The sequence below is a fragment of the Letharia columbiana genome, assembly GCF_014066305.1.
Source record: "Letharia columbiana isolate WasteWater2 chromosome Unknown Sc0000002_s0, whole genome shotgun sequence".
In the NCBI taxonomy this organism is placed as follows: domain Eukaryota; kingdom Fungi; phylum Ascomycota; class Lecanoromycetes; order Lecanorales; family Parmeliaceae; genus Letharia; species Letharia columbiana.
The window spans coordinates 1,431,169-1,451,139 of NW_023501038.1; the positions used below are offsets into that span (position 1 = coordinate 1,431,169).

Sequence of the window (19,971 nt, forward strand, 5' to 3'; positions counted from 1 at the left end):
CACCCACCCACACCACCCACCACTAAAAGCTGATCCATGGCTTCTTCACTCGGTCAGCCAATGGTGTCGCTTTCATTTCCTACGACAACTGGATTTTTTGCTCCTTTCGCTTTGCTGGCTGGCCTTGAGCCTCCTCATCTTGGAAACTCAATTCCCTTCAGCACTCGCTTAACATCACCAATCACAAAGCGGCAGGGAAATCGTCTCCAGCAAATTTTTGATCAAGTCGTCTCTCTCGGATAGAATATAGTGCATGCGCGACCATCTCTTTTAAGGCTGCTTCAATCCATATGTGCGTGCCACTTCCTCAATGCTTCATTCCCTCTCTCTTCTCCTGCTCCTCCCTCACACACTCATCGAACCGTACATAGCTCCCAAACCCCTCCATATAGCAACTCAATACCCACATCCACCACACCCTACTGAAAATCCTAACCGTATGCTTCTCTAACCTGCTCTTCGCCATCCACGCTGCCTCCCCTCCATGCACCACGATCATGAACCAAAACAGCGGTGCTTGAATGGTCCGGCAGAAATTCGCCAAGCTCGGGACGTACTTAAGTAATGCATCATAGAGGACTGAGCCGGGTTCGAAGTTGGCGCGGCGGCAGAAGAAGATGTGGGTGAGCACGCAGGCGACGAAGACGACCGTCATAAAGCCGCGCGGTGACTTGTACTTCTTCACCGTGATGTCGCTAGCACCCAGGCCGGCGACCGCTTCAGCGTCCATGGCTACCACTCGCGGTCTAGCTTCCGACCAGGATGTCATGGCAGGCTTGATGGGTACGGTATGAGGTGTGCCGCTGGAAGAGAGGATGGTCAGGTCGGTGAAGCTGATGTCGGCTAGATGGGCATTACGAGCGGAGAAGCTGGAGAGCTGGGCGTAGTACCGGAGGTAGCGGATAAGGGAGTCTTGGTGATCGTTGTTCATGTGGGTGATGATGCGCTGCTTCGCTGCTCCATCCGTGCTCTTGGGGGCTTTGTCCGCCATGATGGTTGTCGATAGACAGTTCTTTGCAGAATTGTCTGAGCGGTGGAAGGAGATGGAGCGGAGCTTGGGGAATCGAGTCGTTTTCGAGGTTATTCAATGTGGCGTTCACTGCAGTCTTGAAACCATGTCCGGGCGAGGAAAGCCTTCAATAGATTCCTTACTGCCCACCAACTTCCAGGCTCTATAGACCATCATTCCGGTCGGCGATGCCCAAGTAAATCCACAATGCCTTGTCTTATTCAATCTCTTCGTCGCACTGAGCCAGGGGCAAACGTCGGAATGTCCTTTCCTGGCCTAGCGGCTACGAAATCGCTTCGACGCTTGAACGTTTCGTTCGCATCTTCTGAAACTCTCCTATCGCCAGCAGTAGACCCGGAAGATGGCCGCAGCCGTTACGTTATACGTGGTCGCAACGGAGCCTATTTCTGGTACCTGAATCAATCATGCTCCATCGAAGGCCGTATTGATGGCCTGAGCCATATATGAGGACTTGCAAATGGACTGTATCTCTCCAAACCAAGATGTCTTTACTGCTCTGTTGTGGTGCAATGTTTGGCGCATCTATTACATTTGGGCCTGTTCTGATGTCTACGGTCTCAGACAATTGGTCTGATACCATTGCTGTTTCGTTTGCAGCGCACGTTCATCACTGCCATCTTTCATTTGTCCAAAGTTGCGCAAATGTTACGGATGTGAAATCCTAGGCATCGCATACGACGCATACCACTGTCTCGGAGACTGAGCTTGCGTCAGCCTCTGCCGTTGACTGTAAACGCGAAGAAGCGATAGACGGTAGGCTATGCAATGATATATATAACCTCGAATGCCTTGGCACATCTTTTCGCCTGCATATGACCGACAGTCTTTTCTGCACTTTATCCAAAAACTTTCGTTTGATCTTTCCCGAACGGTCTTTCTTTTTGCATCTGGTATATTTGCAATACACCGTCTGATCGTGCAGCCATGAAGTCCTCGGCAGCCCTCTCTCTGCTCTTCCTCCTCCCTAGCATTCGTGCCGCCGCTGTCCCCCAGCTCATTGGCTCTGAGCTCGGAAGCACCTCTAGCTCTCTCAAACGAGACACCTCAGGCAGCCTCGTCCCTCGCTCTCCCCAACCTGGATCCTCCGAACCAGAAATCCAAGGCAGCAAACGTGAAACACTCCCGGAGGCCGCTGCCTCCCTGACCGATGACCCATCGCTCGGCGTTTCCTTGAATCTCAAACGCGACCTCTCAGCCCGCAGCCCTCAAGGTCCAGCCTCCAATCCTGGCGAATTCATCGACGTCGGTCTCTCCCGTGTGAATCCTGCTAACCACCACTCCCCTGCAGACTCTTCCTCGTCTTCGTCTCCTGCGGACAATGGCTCAGAGGGGTCTGACCCTAGGCTTATCGACGGAGCCTCGAAAATTTCTCATGACGAATCTCGCGAAAGGCACCATATGATGGAAGAGGACGAAAAAATGGAACACCATCGCCACCACAATGGCACACGCGACCACAATTGGAATGGCACGCATCACGAAGATAGAAAAGATGGCATTTTAGCCGAGTTCAACGCTCATGGCGAGCACATCTTCGTCTACAATGGCACGCACTACCCCAACGGGACGAACTATAGCCCTGCGAATGAGACGATGGACGGGGGCAAGATGTTAGAAAAAGTTGTCGTCGATGGCGATGAGGTTGTCGTCTACCGCCAGCCATGGAACAGTACCCATTATCTCCATCACCACAACCATACTGAGGGACCGATGCCTACTGCTACTGGAGTATGGCTTCCTTCGGGAACAGGATGGATTCCTAGTGGGACGGGAAGGCCGCGCCATCATAGGAAGGTGCCGAGTGCTGCTTACGCTGGATTCAGAGGCCCAATGGCGAAGAGAGATGGCAGGGTCAGCAAGGACGATGAATAATCTGCAGGAGGAGTCAAGTATGGGAAGTAGTTGGCTGAGTAAAGACTGACAGGGAAGGTCGGTTGTTAGGGATGCGGGCAGGTATTGGAAAAAGGACATGTTGGGGCTTCCAGATTAGACTATAGAGGCTCGGGCTGAAGTTGATGAACTGTGCGTTTGCATCATACGCTCACTCAGTATTTAAAGACATTCGATCTTCCACCGATAAGAGATGCCTTTTCTCGAATTGAAGCAACGGCGGTCCTCGAACTTCGCTCATCTCGCCCTAGATACTCTCTTGAGGAGCCTTGTCGCGAGCTCAAACGCCAAGAGCAAGATGAAATTGTGAAAAGCCCGAGGTGAGGCGACGTGTGAGCATTTACGCCGTTTTACTCATCAAGTTGAGACTTCACTTCCACATGCTCTTCATTCATGACTCACTGCTGCCTCGTCGCTACTTCCTACCCCCCCCCCCATTTCTTTCAAGGACCAAAGTAAATGCCATTGAGGTCTCTCTCTATGTGTTTTCTTTCCTCTCTATTTCATCATCCACAATCGCTACCAGTGCTACGCCCGTAGCACATCCAGCCATAGGATCCATCAACCAAAATCACAATGCCGTCAGCAAGCGATCCGTACCCGTTGGCACACCCACACAGCTTCCCAAGAGATCCTCCGACGTTGCCATGTCATGGACTCAGGCCGTCCAAAGTGGCTCGGCTTTGCTTCGTCAAATGACCGACGGTGGTCCGCAGAGCGAGTTTCGGTCCTACGCAGACCTCGCGGATAGTGGCTGGAGCAGTTTTCCGACTGACGGGGCGACGGATACGGATCTCGAACCTGCGCTGACCGCGTTGGGGGCGGCGGAGGGCACCTATGGTAAGCTTTGTCTCTTCTCTTTCCATCGCACCAACGTCTGGCTATTTGGCACGATGCGCCATGCAACACGAATCATTCATACATATGCTAAATGAGGTTTTCGCAGTGAACATGATGCAACAAGACGATTTCAAACTCCCTGGATCGAACATTGAACATGTAAGTCATGAGACAGGAAATCCTGGTCCAAGCAAATGCTAACATACCCCCTATCCAGCCACCTACCTACGCGCAATACCAGCAATACTACAACCCCACCCACGGCCTCATCATCGCCGAATTCAACTCCAACCCCCAAAGGACGCACAAGGGCCCCGGGACCGTCCACCCCGCCCTCAACAGATGGTCCGACGTCGTCTACCTCGTCTGGGCCGACCTCTGCCGCGACGAGCCCGACGCCGTGAAGAACGTCCGACGCTTCTTCAGACACCACATCAGGACCGACTCTCCGACCGTGGCCGTCATCGACGAAGCCGTCGGCGGAGCGGGCAAGCTGAGTCCCTGGCCCGGGGTGAGGTTCGGCACGGATACGGAGCGGGGGAAGGCGCTGCTGGGCACGGCGCATGGGTATGGGGTCGCGTGGTTCTTGGTCAATCATCAGGATACGCTGGGGAGGAAGGAAGTGACGGCCGTGACGGCTTTTCGGACGGGGGATTCTGGGACGGGGGGGTTTTATAATCTGTTCCTTGAGGTCGGGGATGCATAGTTTGCGTCAGGGTTTGAACCTGGATGGCTCGGTGGATCTAGTATGCCGGCCTTACGTTGGCTTCTAGGTGAGATATAGTGGAAGTGTTGCGTTGCTGCATGTTCGTAATATACAAGCGTCAAGAGAAATATCTGTTGCCGGTTTCAATTCCTCGCGGCCAATTGCTGCTGGCGCCAATTATGAATTGCAAATTAAATAAGAATGCTTGGCAAAACTGACCCAGCTCCGCCTCCGACTTTTTGTTAGCGTCATTCATAGAAAATTATAGAGAATATATTTATCACTCTTATATCAGTCTACTTTATATTTTTAAAGCTTTTATATAGCTTAAATACGAATATAATAATATTATAATATCTCGAAATATCGTTAATTCTCGTTAGATAACTAAGACGGCTATTAATAATTAAAGACCCTCTAAATCTCGTTATCGCCTCTTCTTTAAGCGAGTCTCTTTCGCGAATAAGTAAGATAATATTACTACTACTATAGTCTAGTAGAAGAAGAAATAAGAGAAAATCTAAGTTATTTAGATAAAGATTAAAGCTATAGTTAATAAAGTAATCTTAAAAAAGTAAAAAGAGATTATTAAACGTTATAAAAAGAAGAAGACTATATATTATAAAGAGTAGAAGAAGTATATAACTCGTCTAAAAGTCGAGATAAAGACTTTATAATATAAGAAGAAGCTTAAAGAATAACGTGTTATTATTATTCGCTATAAGTAAGAGATTTATACTACTATCGTTTATTGCGAGAAGAAAGAATAAGTAGTTATATAAAGAGATATTAGAATAATAATTAAAGAGCTTCTAAATAAGATAAAGCTTAGAGAGTCTTATTCGTCTTAAATTCTTACGATAATAAAGAGAGATAAGAATATAAGAAATAGATCTTATAAGTATTCTATAAGAGTTATATTAAGAGTGTAAAATAGATTATATATATCTATTAAGTAATTTAATAAGATTAAAGGCCTATATATTAAAGAAAGCTTCGATATTTATATCTTAAATATTAATCTTAATATAGCTATAGAGTAATATAATATTAATAATCTTAATAAGATTTAAGAATAAGCGAAATCTACTTACTTTAAGAGAACTTATTAGAACTTTATTTTAAATATTATATCTATTAAATAATAAGAGTAGCGAGTTAAATTTATTACTATAGTTAAATAATAAAAGCGTTCTAAGTATATTCTCGATATAGAGCTTATTTATATTAATCGTATTAATTTTAAAAGAGATATTTAGATCGTAGATAGGCTTATATAATCTTCTTTTTATCGTTAAATAAGAACTAGTAATCTTAAAAATTAATATACTATTATTCGCGATTAATAAAAGACTTTTAATAATTATTTAGAGTAATTAATTACTAGATAAAAATATTAAGTTACGAGCTATAAATATAAGAATATCTATTAAATCGATAAGAATAATAAGTATTATAAGATAAACGCTATAATGAGAGAGAGATAAACTATTACTATTTAAGACGATTAGATTATTTAATATTAGCCTTCTCTACTTATATATAAGACCTTTATAAATATAAACTTTAGCGTTAATAATAATAGTTAGAAGAAGAAGAAGATAATTTTAATAAAATAAATAAAGATTATAATAAAGTAGTAAATAAAGCTTAATTTATTAAAGAGTATAAAGTCTATAGCGAGTATAGCTAGTAAAGAAAGTTAGTTATTATACTCGTAATAATTCTATTAATCTTTTTCTTATTAGCTTTCTTCTTATTAGTCTTTATCTATATATTCTTTTATATTATCTTAATATTTCGATAGCTATTTATAATAATAATTAATTAATACCTCTTCTTCTTTTTCTTCTTCTTCTTCTACTACTATAAAGATTTTATAAATAAAAAATATTATTTTTATAATAATTAAGTTTTATCGATATACATATTAAAAAGAAAGATATTATTAAGCGCTTTTAATAGTAGAAGAAGAAGAATATAAATAAAGCGGCGAGGAAGCTCTAGATCTATTAGATTTAGACGTTTATTAAATAGTAGATATAAGATATAAACGATATAAAAGCTCTATCTAACGCGTTCATCGATATTTATAAATATATAATAAGTAAAGATTTATTATATAATCTTCTTCGAGATTTAAAAGAAGATCTATTAGTCTTTAAGATCTTATAAAGAGAGACTTATTAATATATCTATACTCTAGAATAATTAGAATAAAAATAGAGATAAAGTAAAGGATTTAATTAATATTATATAGTATTTTATTATAATTACTCCGCGATCTTCATAGTTAAATACTTTAAATCTTATTTAAATATCTTAATTTTATTATTAAATATATAATCTATAGTACTATACTTAAAATACTCTATTATAAATCTATTATAGTTACTAACATCGATTATATACTTTAGAAATTCTTTAAAGTTATTCTAAAAGATATATCGAAAGATCTTAAAATAACGTCGTATTTACGCCTTAAGAACGTTAAATATTAATTCGATAGAATTATAATTAGACGAGTATAAAGAAAAGTACTTAATAAGATAGTCTTTAATCTATATAGTCTTAATAATATAAGAATCGATATAAACGTTAACGTTATCTAGAATAATAATATTATATTTCTTAAAATACTTATTATAAAGAAGTAGTAATCGATTAATTAGCTAGTTAAGAATATCTTTCTTATTATAATAGTCTTTCTTAATTTTAATATAGAATAGATAGTTAGTAGTAATATATATAGATAGAATACTAAAAGTATTATCTTATCTTATATTATTATAATATTAAGTAGAGTTATCGATAGAAGTATAAGCTATAAACCGCTATATCGTTTATAACTTAAATAATAATTTATTAATAAAGATTAGCTACTCCGCCTTAATTTAACTTATAAACGCTTATTATATGTAAGGGCTGATCGCTTTAACAGTCTACAGCGGGGGTATAGCAGGCTCTTATAGAGTCAAATAGGGCGTATCGGCCATGAAGCGCGATACCCCCGTCCTTTTGGCCTATGGCCCGGTGGTAGCCGAACCATCCTCACAACTGTATCGCGCTGAAATTCCGGGGCTTGGCTAACCCCGGGAAGGCTAGCCACTGCGGGGTGTATCCGCTAATTCCTTGATTCCGAGGGTTCGACCCCGTCATGTACGGGCGAAAAACATTTTCCAGAGGGCAAAGTTCCAGATTTACCGGGTACCGACTTCCAGGAGCGGTACAATTCCGTACCCTAAGGCTTTCGGTAACCGAACCTCGGTACACCAGTACCGAGGCACATACCCCGAAAGGGTCCCTGTGACGTATCTCATGTCCCATAGGGACCTCTGAGCCAAGAAGTCTCGGTACACCAGTACCGAGGCACATACCCCGAAAGGGTCCCTGTGACGTATCTCATGTCCCATAGGGACCTCTGAGCCAAGAAGTCTCGGTACACCAGTACCGAGGCACATACCCCGAAAGGGTCCCTATGACGTATCTCATGTCCCATAGGGACCTCTGAGGCAAGAAGTCCCGGACAACCGGGCAAGGGTGGCGTATTGCGCCCTAAGTCGGCTCTGCGGGGGTCGCTGATCAGGGTAAAGCCCTCGAATTAATTCTTTTAGAGCCGCGAGGACGCGGCCTTAAGGGGGATAGTTGTAAGGGCTGATCGCTTTAACAGTCTACAGGGGGTATAGCAGGCTCTTATAGAGCCAAATAGGGCGTATCGGCCATGAAGCGCGATACCCCGATCCTTTTGGCCTATGGCCTAGTGGTAGCCGAACCATCCTCACATTATATAATACGAAGTATATTACTTTAAGAATCAATCCTTTAATTCTTCTTATATATAACTCTAATCTATTTTAGAGTCCTATAAATAATAAACTTATAAACCTTAATATTCTACTCCTCTTTTAAGAACTATACTAATTCGTCTTAATATAATTATAGCTTTTAACGCTAATAATTAAAAAGAGCGTTTAAAATAGTAGATAAGAGGCTATAATATCGCTCTTATATATAAATATATCTATTATAAGAGATTACGATATTATTATAGATAGCAAGGTTTCGCTCTTATTAATACGCTACGAGTAAAGGCCTATGAATTAAATTTATAATCATCTTTTTGATTAGGGCTATCGAGTAAATAGGTGAGCGAACTTTGGTGAGCGATATTTAGTTTCCTTGCTGATTAATAATTATAAGACCAAATTTCAAAATTCTTAAAAATTTGGAAAGCGCAAATGACGCTCCATAATTTAAAAAAAAATCTCAAAATTTCAATAGAAAACAAAAAAGTTATTCTATTCGTGAATAACGTATACCTATTTTTGATGAGGGAGACGCGGGAGGGCGAGATTTTGATGGTTGCGGACGCTAATTTATTTACCCGCGATGACTCAGCCGATCTAACCAAAGAGCGTAGTAACCCTGAATTTATAATTGGCTATATATATAAATTCAAGATTTTCAAGCTTAGCCCTACCTTATTCTATTATATATACTAATTAATATATTAAAATAGATATTTTTAATTATAACTTTAGATCGCTAATGAGATTTAAGTAAAAGTTAGATATATTAATATATAGAGAAATTCTTTCTAAATAGTAATATTATATCTAAAGTAAGAGCTAAGATAAAATACTAGAAAAGCGTATATACTTACTAGCTTTAATATTACGAATATTTAATTAAGATAATAGATAATAGTAATTATTATAAGAGTAATAAATATATTCTCTATAATTTTCTATAAATAACGCTAATAAAAAGTCGGAGGCGGAGCTAGGTTAGGTTTGCCAAGCATTCTTATTTAATTTGCAATTCATAAAAGAACCGGGAATATCCCGCCGATAGCGCGCTAAGACCTCAGCCCTACAGATCTTGAGTTCATGCACATTCCGCATTGCAACCAGCGACCACTCCAGAGATACCTGTGCAATGATTTCCCGGCATTGGCTCAGAAACATTCTTTCCAGCAAAGTACAATCCAATGCATTCGCTATACGAACGCTCTCCTCAACCACCAAGCCCTCAGATGACCTTGAAGCTCTCCTTGCCAAACCCTCATGGTCCGTAAAATCGCTTTTCACTCCTCCAAACTCAGCCTCCACCCCTACGCCACAGATCACCCAGAAACAACTGCACCACCTGCTCCGCCTCTCCGCCCTCCCACTCCCCACATCCATAGCTGAGGAAAGCCGCATGATATCCGATCTCCAATCGCAACTCCAGTTCGTGAAAGCCATACAAGAAGTCGATACGGAGGGCGTGGAGCCATTGGTTGCGCTACGGGATGAGACTGAGGAAGGCGAAAGGGAGAGAACGATTGGGTTGGAGGCAATGAGGGGGGAGTTGGAGAAGGAAGAGGTGGTGGGGATGAGGGGAAGGATTGTGAGAAAGAAGGCTGCAGAGGCGAAGGGGGAGAGTGGTAAAGAGGGGGGTGAAGGTTTGGATCTGCTGGCTCAGGCACCACAGAGATTGGGGCGGTATGTTGTGGTTGACACTGCGAAAGACTGAGATACCACGAGCAGCGATACTTTTACGGGAGTCAAGCCGCGATTCCAGCGTTGAATGGGGAATTCCGGACCTACAAGCTACTAATTTCTCGGCCCAAACACTTCCAAAAGCCTAACGAGCAAGCGTCTGCCCCTTCCTAACCGGGTTCGCTGGCTTGATCGAACCGAAACCTTGGAAAAGTTCTTGGATTCAGTCCCCCACCGGCAATGCGGTGACAGCCAACGACCACGGTTGGCCTTCAGAGCTTTGGCCAATTGCCCGCCTGCTTCGAGACTTCAAGGGCTTGATCCGGGGATCCTGCCTGAGCATCCTAGCATATCGCCCAAGGCACGGTTCTCATCCAGAAGAGACAGCTTCTCACTACGAAGATAACCTTGCCAGATAAGCCTTCCCTGCTCGGCTATCGTTGGGTCTGCCGAGTTCTTTGGATATCCAATTGCCAATTTCTGCCATCTTCTCAACGTCTACTCCCGTGATGGCGCCAAGGCTATGCAAGCAATGGAGGAGGTCTTCTGTCGCAACGTTCCCAGTAGCGCCTTTCGAGTATGGACAACCGCCTAGCCCACCGACACTGCTATCGAACGTCCTGATGCCCTGCTCTAATCCCACCACAGCATTGACGAGGGCCTGTCCATACGTGTCGTGCAAATGCAATGCTAAGTCCTTGGCGGATATCCCAGCTCCGAACAGGGCTTTGAGGAGCTCTTGGGTCTTCGGTGCTGTGCCCATGCCAGTGGTGTCTGCTACAGAGACTTCATCTGCACCCATTTCCAGCAAAGTTGCAGTAATTTCTGCCACCTTCGCCGGAGGAACGTCAGGACCTTCATACGGACAGCCAAGTGCTACCGATACGTAGCCACGCACTCGGATGTTCCGCGACTTTGCAAGGGACACAATCGGCCTACATCGTTCCAGTGATTCTGCGATCGTGCAATTGGTGTTTTTTTTGGAGAATTCTTCTGTCGCTGCAGTGAATAGAGATACCTCCATTGAGTTGGAGAACGCAGACGAGTTGTTGGGCTGTATCGAATTGTCCTTGCTTGATGTGTCTGAAGACATCTTATTTGGATCTTCGGTTGATATCATCGGCCCCTGCTCCCCTGTCTCTCCGTTCTCATCAGGCTTTAGTAACGGAGGTGTTGTAGGCATCTTGTTCGGGTCTTCAGATGAGGTGATGGGAGCATTGTCGTCGTCCGAGGCCTTAAGGAAGTTCTGGAGGCCTTTGAGATTGGGGACAAGGAAGTTGAACGCAATCGGGACTGGTGCAGCAGGAGGGTGGCCAAGGAGGTAATTGAGGACTTCTGATGAGTTTGCCATCTAGTTACAGTCGCAATACCGTATCAGCAATTGCATATTGAACAGCGGTTGTAGTTTTGGAGTACCTGAGGCACCCATTTTGGTGCAACAAAGGATCCAGCCTCGATATCCCTTACACCAGTCTGAGCTAGACGCCGTATGAGCTCAATCTTAGTCTCCAACGGTATGGATGTCGATTCATTTTGTAATCCGTCGCGTGGACCGACCTCCACTATTCGTACCTCTCCTGTTCTTCGCCGCATGCTCGTGGAGAAGCCTCGGCAGGCACACCGACATCCCAATCGCCTTCCGAGCCCGGTAATGGGCCCAGTATGAAGCATAGTAAAAGCTTACCACCGCGAAAGGGGCCAGAGCGAAGCTGTCCCACAAATGGGCGTCCTCGAGTTCGGCGGAGTTGCGGGGTGATTTGGAATTCACGGTCACTACCCGGAGAATAAAAATCCCAACCCGATTTGTAACAATTCGAGGAACAAAACACTTTTGGAATATACAATTGCCAAAATGGAAGACGATCGGGCCCAGGCCGACCTCGGCGAGGCGATAGATGCTGAGCTTGGTGCAGGGAAACAGGAAAAGCAAAAATATCCAAGGAAACGGTTCATTGGGAGAAAAGAAGCAGCAGAACGAGCGGAGAAGAGGGGCGATGCGAATGGGACCATCGAAGACAGTGGGGCTATTCAGGGTGCCTAAAGAGCCTCGGAAGTCTGCGAACGGATAACTGACACTCTGCAGTCGCACAACCAAGAAAGACGGCCAGAGCGCTCAACCAAGTTCCTTCAGAAATACTAAACGATCTAGAAATCAACGATGCCATATCTCTTCTACCTCCGAATTACTCCTTCGAAATACACAAGACAATACATCGAATACGCACATCTTGTTCCAAGAAGATAGCCTTACAATTTCCAGAAGGCCTACTGCTATTCGCTACCACCATCTCAGACATCCTTACCCGATTCTGCCCAGGGACCGAGACGCTCATCATGGGCGATGTGACGTATGGAGCATGTTGCATAGACGACTATACTGCTCGAGCCCTTGGATGTGATATTCTGATACACTACGCGCATAGCTGTCTCATACCAGTGGACATCACAAAGATCAAGACTCTCTACGTCTTTGTTGATATAAGCATAGACACATCCCATCTCTTAGCGACCCTAGAGCGGAATTTTCAGCCAGGCAAGACCATCGCCATGGTAGGGACTATCCAATTCAATGCCACTCTCCACACTGTGAAGCCCGTCCTCGAGCGCGCCGGCTTTAAGGTCTTGATTCCACAAATCACGCCACTCAGCAGAGGCGAGATTCTTGGCTGCACTTCGCCACGTCTTTCGACCCATCAAGCGGACCTCATCGTCTACCTGGGAGATGGCCGCTTCCATCTCGAGTCTGCCATGATTCACAACCCCTCGTTGCCCGCCTATCGCTATGATCCTTATTCACGAAAGCTCACTCGCGAAACGTACGATCATGAGGAGATGCATGATCTACGCCGACAAGCCATCAAGTCGGCCAAAAAGGCCAAGAAATGGGGTCTCATACTCGGCTCTCTCGGTCGTCAAGGAAATCCCCACACTATGACTATGATCGAACATACCCTTGATGAGCGTGGAATTCCATTTATAAACCTGCTGCTGAGCGAAATCTTCCCAGGGAAGCTGGCGATGATGAACGATGTCGATTGCTGGGTGCAAATAGCTTGCCCCAGACTGAGCATTGACTGGGGCTACGCTTTCCCCAAGCCGTTGCTCACGCCTTACGAAGCACTCGTTGCTTTGGAGGCAAGGGAGGATTGGGGCCATGGTAATCAAGGTGTTTATCCTATGGACTTCTACGCTAAAGATGGCTTGGGAAGAACGAAGGAGGGCGACGTTGGGCCAATGGTCGCTGCTGAGGCTTGAGGAAATTGTCTAAGAGATCTAAGTGCTCGCTGACACCCTGTCTACATGGCCTCGTCATATCATCACACGATTTATCAAATTCGTTTCTGTTGACATCACGCCATATACTTTTTCAGACCCCTCAATCGCTCTTTCGCCCCGTCCAACACCTCATCATCCTTGCAGACCGCGAAGCGCAACCAGTCCTCAACCAAGTGCGCGTTCTCATCTGTGTAAAACTCCGTCGGCGGAATGGCAGCAACACCGAGCTCCATGATGCAAAACCAACTCAGCTTGAAGTCCCTTGGTCGCTCCGCTACATGCGGCGGAAAATCATAACCCTCTGGCAATTTCACCTTGCTTAAATTGGCGAGCACAAAGTATCCGCCTTCGGGTTCAGAATATGGCAGGCCCAGCTCGTCGAACACTTCGCAGAAGCGGCTCATTTTAGACTTCATCTCGCGCTTACTCTGCTCCCAGAAGCCTAACTCGTCCGCTCTTTCAAACCCGACAGCTGCGGCCTCTTGCAGAGGACTCACACTGCTATAGCAGATCCTCGTATGCGCGGCAGAGACGTACTTGATCAAATGCTCTGGCCCAATAAGCCACCCTACACGCCACCCTGTGGCATAGAAGTTCTTGCCAGCTGAGCCAACAGTCAAGGTCAGCTTAGCGATTTCTGGTGAAAGCGTGGCGACGCGGGTGAAAGGAACGTAGTAAAGGCGGTCATAGACTTCGTCGGAGAGGATGATGATGTTGTGTCTAACGCAAAGGGTGCCTATGTGCTCAAGTTCTTTTTTTGAAAAGACCTTTCCGATAGGATTGTGTGGAGAATTCAGAACGATCATGCGGGTTTTGTCGTTGATGGACTTTTCCAATTCGGAAAAGTCAATCGCCCATTCGGAAGCGGAGGTTGTCTTGGTAGCTCCTTCCTTTGGTGGTTGAAGAGACGCGTAGACCACTTTGCCGCCGGCCATCTCGATGTTGGGGATGTATCTACAAGACTTCAGTCCTGAGGACAGGTTGATGGGGGTAATGCATACTGATCGAAGAAAGGCTCAAATATAATGACTTCATCTCCTGGCTCGACAAAGCCCATGAAAGCACTAAGCATACCTTCATTCGCTCCTGTAGTGATAGTGACTTCTGTGTCTGGATTTATCTTCCTGCCGAAGAAGGGCGAGTACGCATCTGCTATTGCCTTCTTTAATCGTGGCCGACCCTAGCGTTTACTCAGCAGGCAGTATATCACCCTGTGATTCATACGCACCTTCGTAGGAGAGTATTGATTGCACTCGACCCTGTCCAATGCTTCTTTTGCAGCATCGGTGACAAATTGGGGAGGGTTGTAGCCACTCCAAGTAGTCAATACAAAGGCTTGCCCAACCAGATATATCGCCAACACTTACAAGAAGCCTTGGCCCATATTTATGATGGGCTGTACCGGTGACGCCGTTGCCGCCTCGTTGACAATGGTCCTACGATAACGCATTGGCACTCTTCAAACCTTCTCCGCGCGTAAGGTAAATCCGCCTTCTTTTCGATAGACCATGTTTGACACCCGTTGCCAACGCTCAACAAGATATCGGTAAACTTACCAGACATCCTGCTTCTGGCTTGCAACCCTTTTTGCGGGCTGGAATGGATCACTTCTGACCATTGCGATGCTAAAGGTTTGACTGGAAATATTGCTCGGTCTGGAGAGACGGGATACTCCGGGGAAGATTGGCCTCCTGAGCACGGAGCGCATGTGCTTCTTCTGTCTGATAGATTTAAAAGGAGGCGATTTGTTTATCAGAGGAAAGAAAGAATGTGACAAGAAAAAAATCCATCTATACTACTCATGAGTGATGGCGACATCAAGAGGATCCGATCAACGGAGGTGCTCGTATGCCAAGCTGTACGGTAAGAAATGTACCCCGATCTCACCCCTTACTAAGTCCAGAGTGACTGCCGCTCTATCTCGCGCGATCGAGGTAATTATCACACTAATGGAAAAAGTTATCGCGTAAATAAATCAGAAGCCGTTCTCAGACTGTCCGTTTGATGCAGTAATTTAATCTGGGATTTTGATGTTCGAGTAACTAATTCTATCCTATCTTATTAAGGGCCTGGCGGCCAGTTCCAAATTCCCGATAATCTAGATAAAAACTGGATTATTTGTCGAAAACAAAAAATAATGCTGACCGAGCTGAGGATCGAACTCAGAATCTTTCGATTCGTAGTCGAACGCCTTGCCATTGGGCCACACGGCCGTCGACAATGAAAAATATCTCTAATCTAATTCATATTATTTATCTTTAGATTCCACTGCCTTTTCCTCAACTCTTGTATACCGCCACTACTCGGCAAGATCTTCACCAGCTCACAGAAATGCAACAAGGGGTTTTAGTAATAAGTCTACTAGGATAAAGTCGTAGAGAATATCAAGATCTTCAAACTCGGTCCCAAAATCATATTGATCGATTCTCTGCAATATTTACTTGCTACTTTAGTATTTATCGACACGTACGATAATTATTTGTTTGTTAAGGTACTTTACCAATACTATGGATCCACACATATCTCCGTCTCAATCAACCTGTTGACAATATGCTCCCAGCCTTGCTGTAGGGCTGTCCCACTACTACCCGATTTACCTTAGTAAGCTTTACAGCCCTTCTTCTTCATAGAACAACAACCATTCCAACCACATGCAAACAGATTATGAGGTCGCGTTCCGCACTGTCACACCGCTGTATCTCCCAATTTGTTTCGTTCGTAACTACTTCAAGTCACAATCAGTCATTCGAATCTTTCAAGCAAGTGCATACGTACTTAACATATACATACCACACCATGGCTGTCAACAGCGAGTCTGAAAAGATTCGCACGCTTACCGAGGACAATTTTCGCGAACGGGTCATTGACGTACTGGCAGTCGTACGTAGAGAGAAGCTCTGACAGGACACTCAAAAGGAGTTCGACGGCGTCGTTAAGTTATAGTCCGAAAGGAGGAGGGAGTTCAAAACGCCGCAGACGCTCTCACTCTTACGATTAGCCCCGTCGTCAAGAGGATGCTGATTATGTAGGATTTCAACAATGTTTTTCAAAATTTTGACGCATCTACTAGCCCTCTTACAGCCAGATGCTTACACACTGTTATGGATTCCTCCACCGGGTTCCCACTTAGGCTCAGCGCCTTGGCACCGCGGCCTCCCCCAATCATGCGGTGACCTCTTCTTCTTTCTTCTTCTTCTTCTTCTTCTTCTTCTTCTTACTAGTGCAAAGACAACCACCACTCCTGATTCTCTTGTTTGGAATAATTACTGTAGGGTCCAACTCCGTTCTGTGTGGCAGTACGCCCCATGCAACTGCTTTGCGCAGATGACTGTTATGGATCTGAGGGTTTTGCTATGTATTAGGCAACAGCTGGAAGCACCTCTCGCATGTAAGCTCGGATGGAATGTCGTGCTCGCGAGAGTTTGTATGCTCAATTATTTTCGTATTTTCGTCAATGAGCCGATCAAGGTATATACTTGCAACTCTCCACCTTTTGAATCCCTTCAACATTCAAGTCAGTCTCAACTTGAAGAGCGGAGACCTTTACCTGAACAACTGAACAAAACAGCCTCACGTTTTAGGTTCTCTGCTCTCCTGAACATTTAGGAACTGTCTCGATCTCGAACAATGGCTCCTGATCGATTTGAAGGCATAGACGGTCCAGTCACGACCGTACTAATGAATGTTGAAGAACACGCTTCCTATAGCTTCAGGAGCCCTATGCTTCTTTTGGAGGCACTTCAGTTCCCCGGATCTTTTGTGAGATGGAATGACTCCAAGGACAACAGGGGGTTACGAGTAGTCGGAGAACATGTCATCGGCCTTGCAGCTGCCGCAGGGGAATACAGGCATAGTGGTCTAACTGACCCTCGTGGTCCCTATTGCCCAAGCTAGGTTAAAACCCAGGGTTACTAAGGTCCTGCAAGTTGTTGACACTATACCAGACGATAAATGGCTCATGGAAGTAGTATGGGAGCGTGGGGCGGAGATGGGATTGTTCCTCCTAATGGGAACTGGCGGTCGTGAAGTTCGCGAACACACAGGTATGGAGTCGTTTTTTCTCGTCACCACGGCAATTATCAGGGCTATGTACATAGACGGCGGCATGGAAGCTGTCGCAAGCGTTCTGCGAAGCTATGTTGACTATATGGCTCAGATGGATCTGGGTCACGAACATGGATGATAAGAGTGCTTAGGCGCAGAGAGATTCGAGGGTTGCTATGAGAAATGACTGAAAGAAGATCTAGTTTTCAGTAATGCATCACCAGCCGCACCTTCCTCAAAGCCGAGTTGTAGTATCTCCACTGGACTGTCTGAATCATGTCCGCCCGCTACTTTGATGTTGTCAAAAACCATCATCAGTGAGCGTCTTCAGACTCTTCGTATCATGCAAATCAGCTTCCAAGAGATCTTGCTACCGTTGGTGGGATCGATGCTCAGAGATGGATGGACGGAGAGATACGATTTCTCTCGACCTAAGAGATCTTGTCAGAGCAGGCAATCTCTGGCTGAAAATGAAGGAATTACCAGATGAGTGCCACCGCTGCCAGTTTGAGACCTCTTGGCGTTCCTGACTGCGAGCAGTAACAATAGGTTCGTAGCCAGCACCAACGTACAGGTGGGTCTCTGTGCTGACCACACCACAACTGCCCTCGGAACGGAGCGCAGTGCCCGGTCCAGATGCTCAGGTCCGAGTACGCATGACCATCATTGCACCTGATCCCGGTGCTAGAAAGCATTAGCCATTTCTCCTCCTAGGAGTCCTAGGAATGGGAAATTTGGCGTTGAGCTCGGTGATCTCTGCTGGGTCTCCAGAGCACTGATCAAGAGGTCTCTGAACATTTTTCTATCCCCGTCACGGAGGACAAGGGGCGGGGTCGCGGGGGTTTGCTTACTAGCAAAGGGTTTCCATCCACACATCACAGCAGCTCCTGTGACGAACGACCCAACGGTCGCAACCACACCGATGACCGCTGCTACGCCAACTGCAATGTCCCATGCGTATCCCATGATTGCAGCTGAACTTGAAGAAGAAGGAGGGAGCAAACACTGCCGCTGAAGTAGGAGTAGACGCTCTGCCATTGTTCCTTCCCTCCGCCAGATAAATTTTGCGGAAATGGAATGAGCCTCCTGTCAAAAGGCAGGTACCTTACCTTAGGACAGCTGATCGCCCTAGCATGCTATCGTGCGAGTGTGCAGACTCCAAAGCTGGGCGTTTTTGGGGAAGACACAAACGCTGTTGGCTCTCAAGTTGGAAAGTGAGTTTCAAGCCGGAGGAAGTTCAATCAAGATGAAAAGGAAAGATCGAGCATATGAAATCGATCAATTTGAATGGGGAAAACTATGTTTCAGATTGTATCTTAGCATATTCTTGCTACCAATAGACTAGCTAATTGTTCAAAAGTAGTCATTAATGAAATCGAAGATGCCCAACCTCCCAGATCGACCATTACTCTTGCACCATGTCCATCCCAGATAACACCCTTTCTAGATGATCATACGGCCCAACTTTTATCTTCCATTAAGCAGTTTCGACGCCTTGGTCACTTTCAGAAGAGAGTCATATCTGATTCCAGGCTGATCTTCGTAGCCTGCCCGAATACTTCCCGGTGTACAATCTGGAAGGTACGGCCATGGAGTTCTAGGATATTCGAGATGAAATTTCCAGTGCGCTTCTGAAGGAGACAGCCCAGACCCAAGAAGTTGCCACTTAGTGATAATCAGAACACCGCCTTTGGAATCTCGATCGAGACGCTTTGCTTCAACACATACTTCAGTGGGACAATATCTACAGCGTATCAGACTGCGGCAATTCTCGCATGAGTCTTGCTTAGCGACAAGGTGTTTCAACTTGCACCTGAAGATCACAATATATGGGTTCTCGTTGCGTGAATTCCCATCTAGATGAGCACACACCGTCGTATAGTGTCTTCTAGGCAGTATGGAGCCTTGCTCTCCCGGAATGAGAATCCAAGATTGAGCACGCACAGAGATTTGATCATTCACAAATCGAGGCTCGAAAAGATACAAACCTATACTGGCTGGTAAATAAGTCATACGACCACGGGCAGGTTGAAGAAATGCTGAGCCCGTCAAGTAGGCCTTTGCGTCAGATAGAAGGCCACGACGATGTAACTTCATAGCCATCTGAACATGCTCGAATTTGAATTCAGCGTGGTAGGTGTAGGTAGTCCCATAATTGTATGTACCATCGCTGCTCGGGCACCGACCGTCGGATACTCGTCTGTATAATTCCTTGGCTCCCAATCTATTTTTCTGTCCTTGAAAAAGAATGTGTAGCTTATTACAGACAAAGCAGTACAGAGTCTCCGGCAAGTCTCGGTCCAACGCCTGCAACAAAAGTGCTTGCTCATTATGGCACGGATCGCTCTGATACAGATCCTGTAAAGATTTCTTGCCAAGCATAATATGTAGCTTGTGATTGCACAAGGAGAGCGAGGCAGCGGAGCTAGGCGGTAGCCAGGCTGCGATTTGCTGGATCAATTCGGTTGGTAAACATTTGAACGGACTGTAAGCGGCTGGAATCTGAGGCTGTATCACAACTCTGCCAAGGTGCAGGAGACGAAGCAGAGAGTCCATTAGGTTGGAGTGGAGGAGAGGGAGGATGAAAGTCTGGAGCCCAGCGTGTTTCATTCCAGGGTCTGATAATCTTTACATTTACTCACGATCGTAAGGAGTATACCTCTCAAGATCTCAGGCTGAATTTCGACCTTTTGCGCGGCCGA

At 45.4% G+C, this 19,971-nt stretch overlaps 8 protein-coding genes and 1 non-coding gene across 9 annotated transcripts; 5 read left to right on the forward strand and 4 right to left on the reverse strand.

Moving 5' to 3' along the window:
- Positions 1-307: 307 nt before the first annotated feature.
- On the reverse strand, positions 308-991 carry HO173_001386 (uncharacterized protein; the record flags this gene model as incomplete). Its single annotated transcript, XM_037303326.1, has 1 exon — positions 308-991. The coding sequence occupies one exon, from the start codon at positions 989-991 to the stop codon at positions 308-310; it is 684 nt and encodes a 227-aa protein (XP_037169973.1).
- Positions 992-1,954: 963 nt separating this feature from the next.
- HO173_001387 (uncharacterized protein) lies at positions 1,955-2,902 on the forward strand (the record flags this gene model as incomplete). Its single annotated transcript, XM_037303327.1, has 1 exon — positions 1,955-2,902. One exon carries the CDS (start codon positions 1,955-1,957, stop codon positions 2,900-2,902), a length of 948 nt encoding a protein of 315 aa, XP_037169974.1.
- Positions 2,903-3,300: 398 nt separating this feature from the next.
- HO173_001388 (uncharacterized protein) lies at positions 3,301-4,466 on the forward strand (the record flags this gene model as incomplete). The annotated part of the gene is made up of 3 exons (XM_037303328.1): positions 3,301-3,760; positions 3,867-3,919; positions 3,978-4,466. The coding sequence occupies 3 exons, from the start codon at positions 3,301-3,303 to the stop codon at positions 4,464-4,466; spliced, it is 1,002 nt and encodes a 333-aa protein (XP_037169975.1).
- A 4,938-nt stretch (positions 4,467-9,404) lies between these two features.
- HO173_001389 (uncharacterized protein) lies at positions 9,405-9,983 on the forward strand (the record flags this gene model as incomplete). Its single annotated transcript, XM_037303329.1, has 1 exon — positions 9,405-9,983. One exon carries the CDS (start codon positions 9,405-9,407, stop codon positions 9,981-9,983), a length of 579 nt encoding a protein of 192 aa, XP_037169976.1.
- A 360-nt stretch (positions 9,984-10,343) lies between these two features.
- Positions 10,344-11,542, reverse strand: HO173_001390 (uncharacterized protein; the record flags this gene model as incomplete). Its single annotated transcript, XM_037303330.1, has 2 exons — positions 10,344-11,300; positions 11,366-11,542. The coding sequence occupies 2 exons, from the start codon at positions 11,540-11,542 to the stop codon at positions 10,344-10,346; spliced, it is 1,134 nt and encodes a 377-aa protein (XP_037169977.1).
- A 259-nt stretch (positions 11,543-11,801) lies between these two features.
- Positions 11,802-13,204, forward strand: HO173_001391 (uncharacterized protein; the record flags this gene model as incomplete). The annotated part of the gene is made up of 2 exons (XM_037303331.1): positions 11,802-11,982; positions 12,033-13,204. The coding sequence occupies 2 exons, from the start codon at positions 11,802-11,804 to the stop codon at positions 13,202-13,204; spliced, it is 1,353 nt and encodes a 450-aa protein (XP_037169978.1).
- Positions 13,205-13,299: 95 nt separating this feature from the next.
- HO173_001392 (uncharacterized protein) lies at positions 13,300-14,843 on the reverse strand (the record flags this gene model as incomplete). Its single annotated transcript, XM_037303332.1, has 5 exons — positions 13,300-14,179; positions 14,227-14,405; positions 14,454-14,538; positions 14,593-14,661; positions 14,782-14,843. The coding sequence occupies 5 exons, from the start codon at positions 14,841-14,843 to the stop codon at positions 13,300-13,302; spliced, it is 1,275 nt and encodes a 424-aa protein (XP_037169979.1).
- Positions 14,844-15,366: 523 nt separating this feature from the next.
- HO173_001393 lies at positions 15,367-15,438 on the reverse strand. Its single transcript has one exon. It is a non-coding gene; the product is annotated as a tRNA-Arg (tRNA).
- A 1,414-nt stretch (positions 15,439-16,852) lies between these two features.
- On the forward strand, positions 16,853-17,408 carry HO173_001394 (uncharacterized protein; the record flags this gene model as incomplete). The annotated part of the gene is made up of 2 exons (XM_037303333.1): positions 16,853-17,099; positions 17,170-17,408. The coding sequence occupies 2 exons, from the start codon at positions 16,853-16,855 to the stop codon at positions 17,406-17,408; spliced, it is 486 nt and encodes a 161-aa protein (XP_037169980.1).
- Between the last annotated feature and the right edge of the window lie 2,563 nt (positions 17,409-19,971).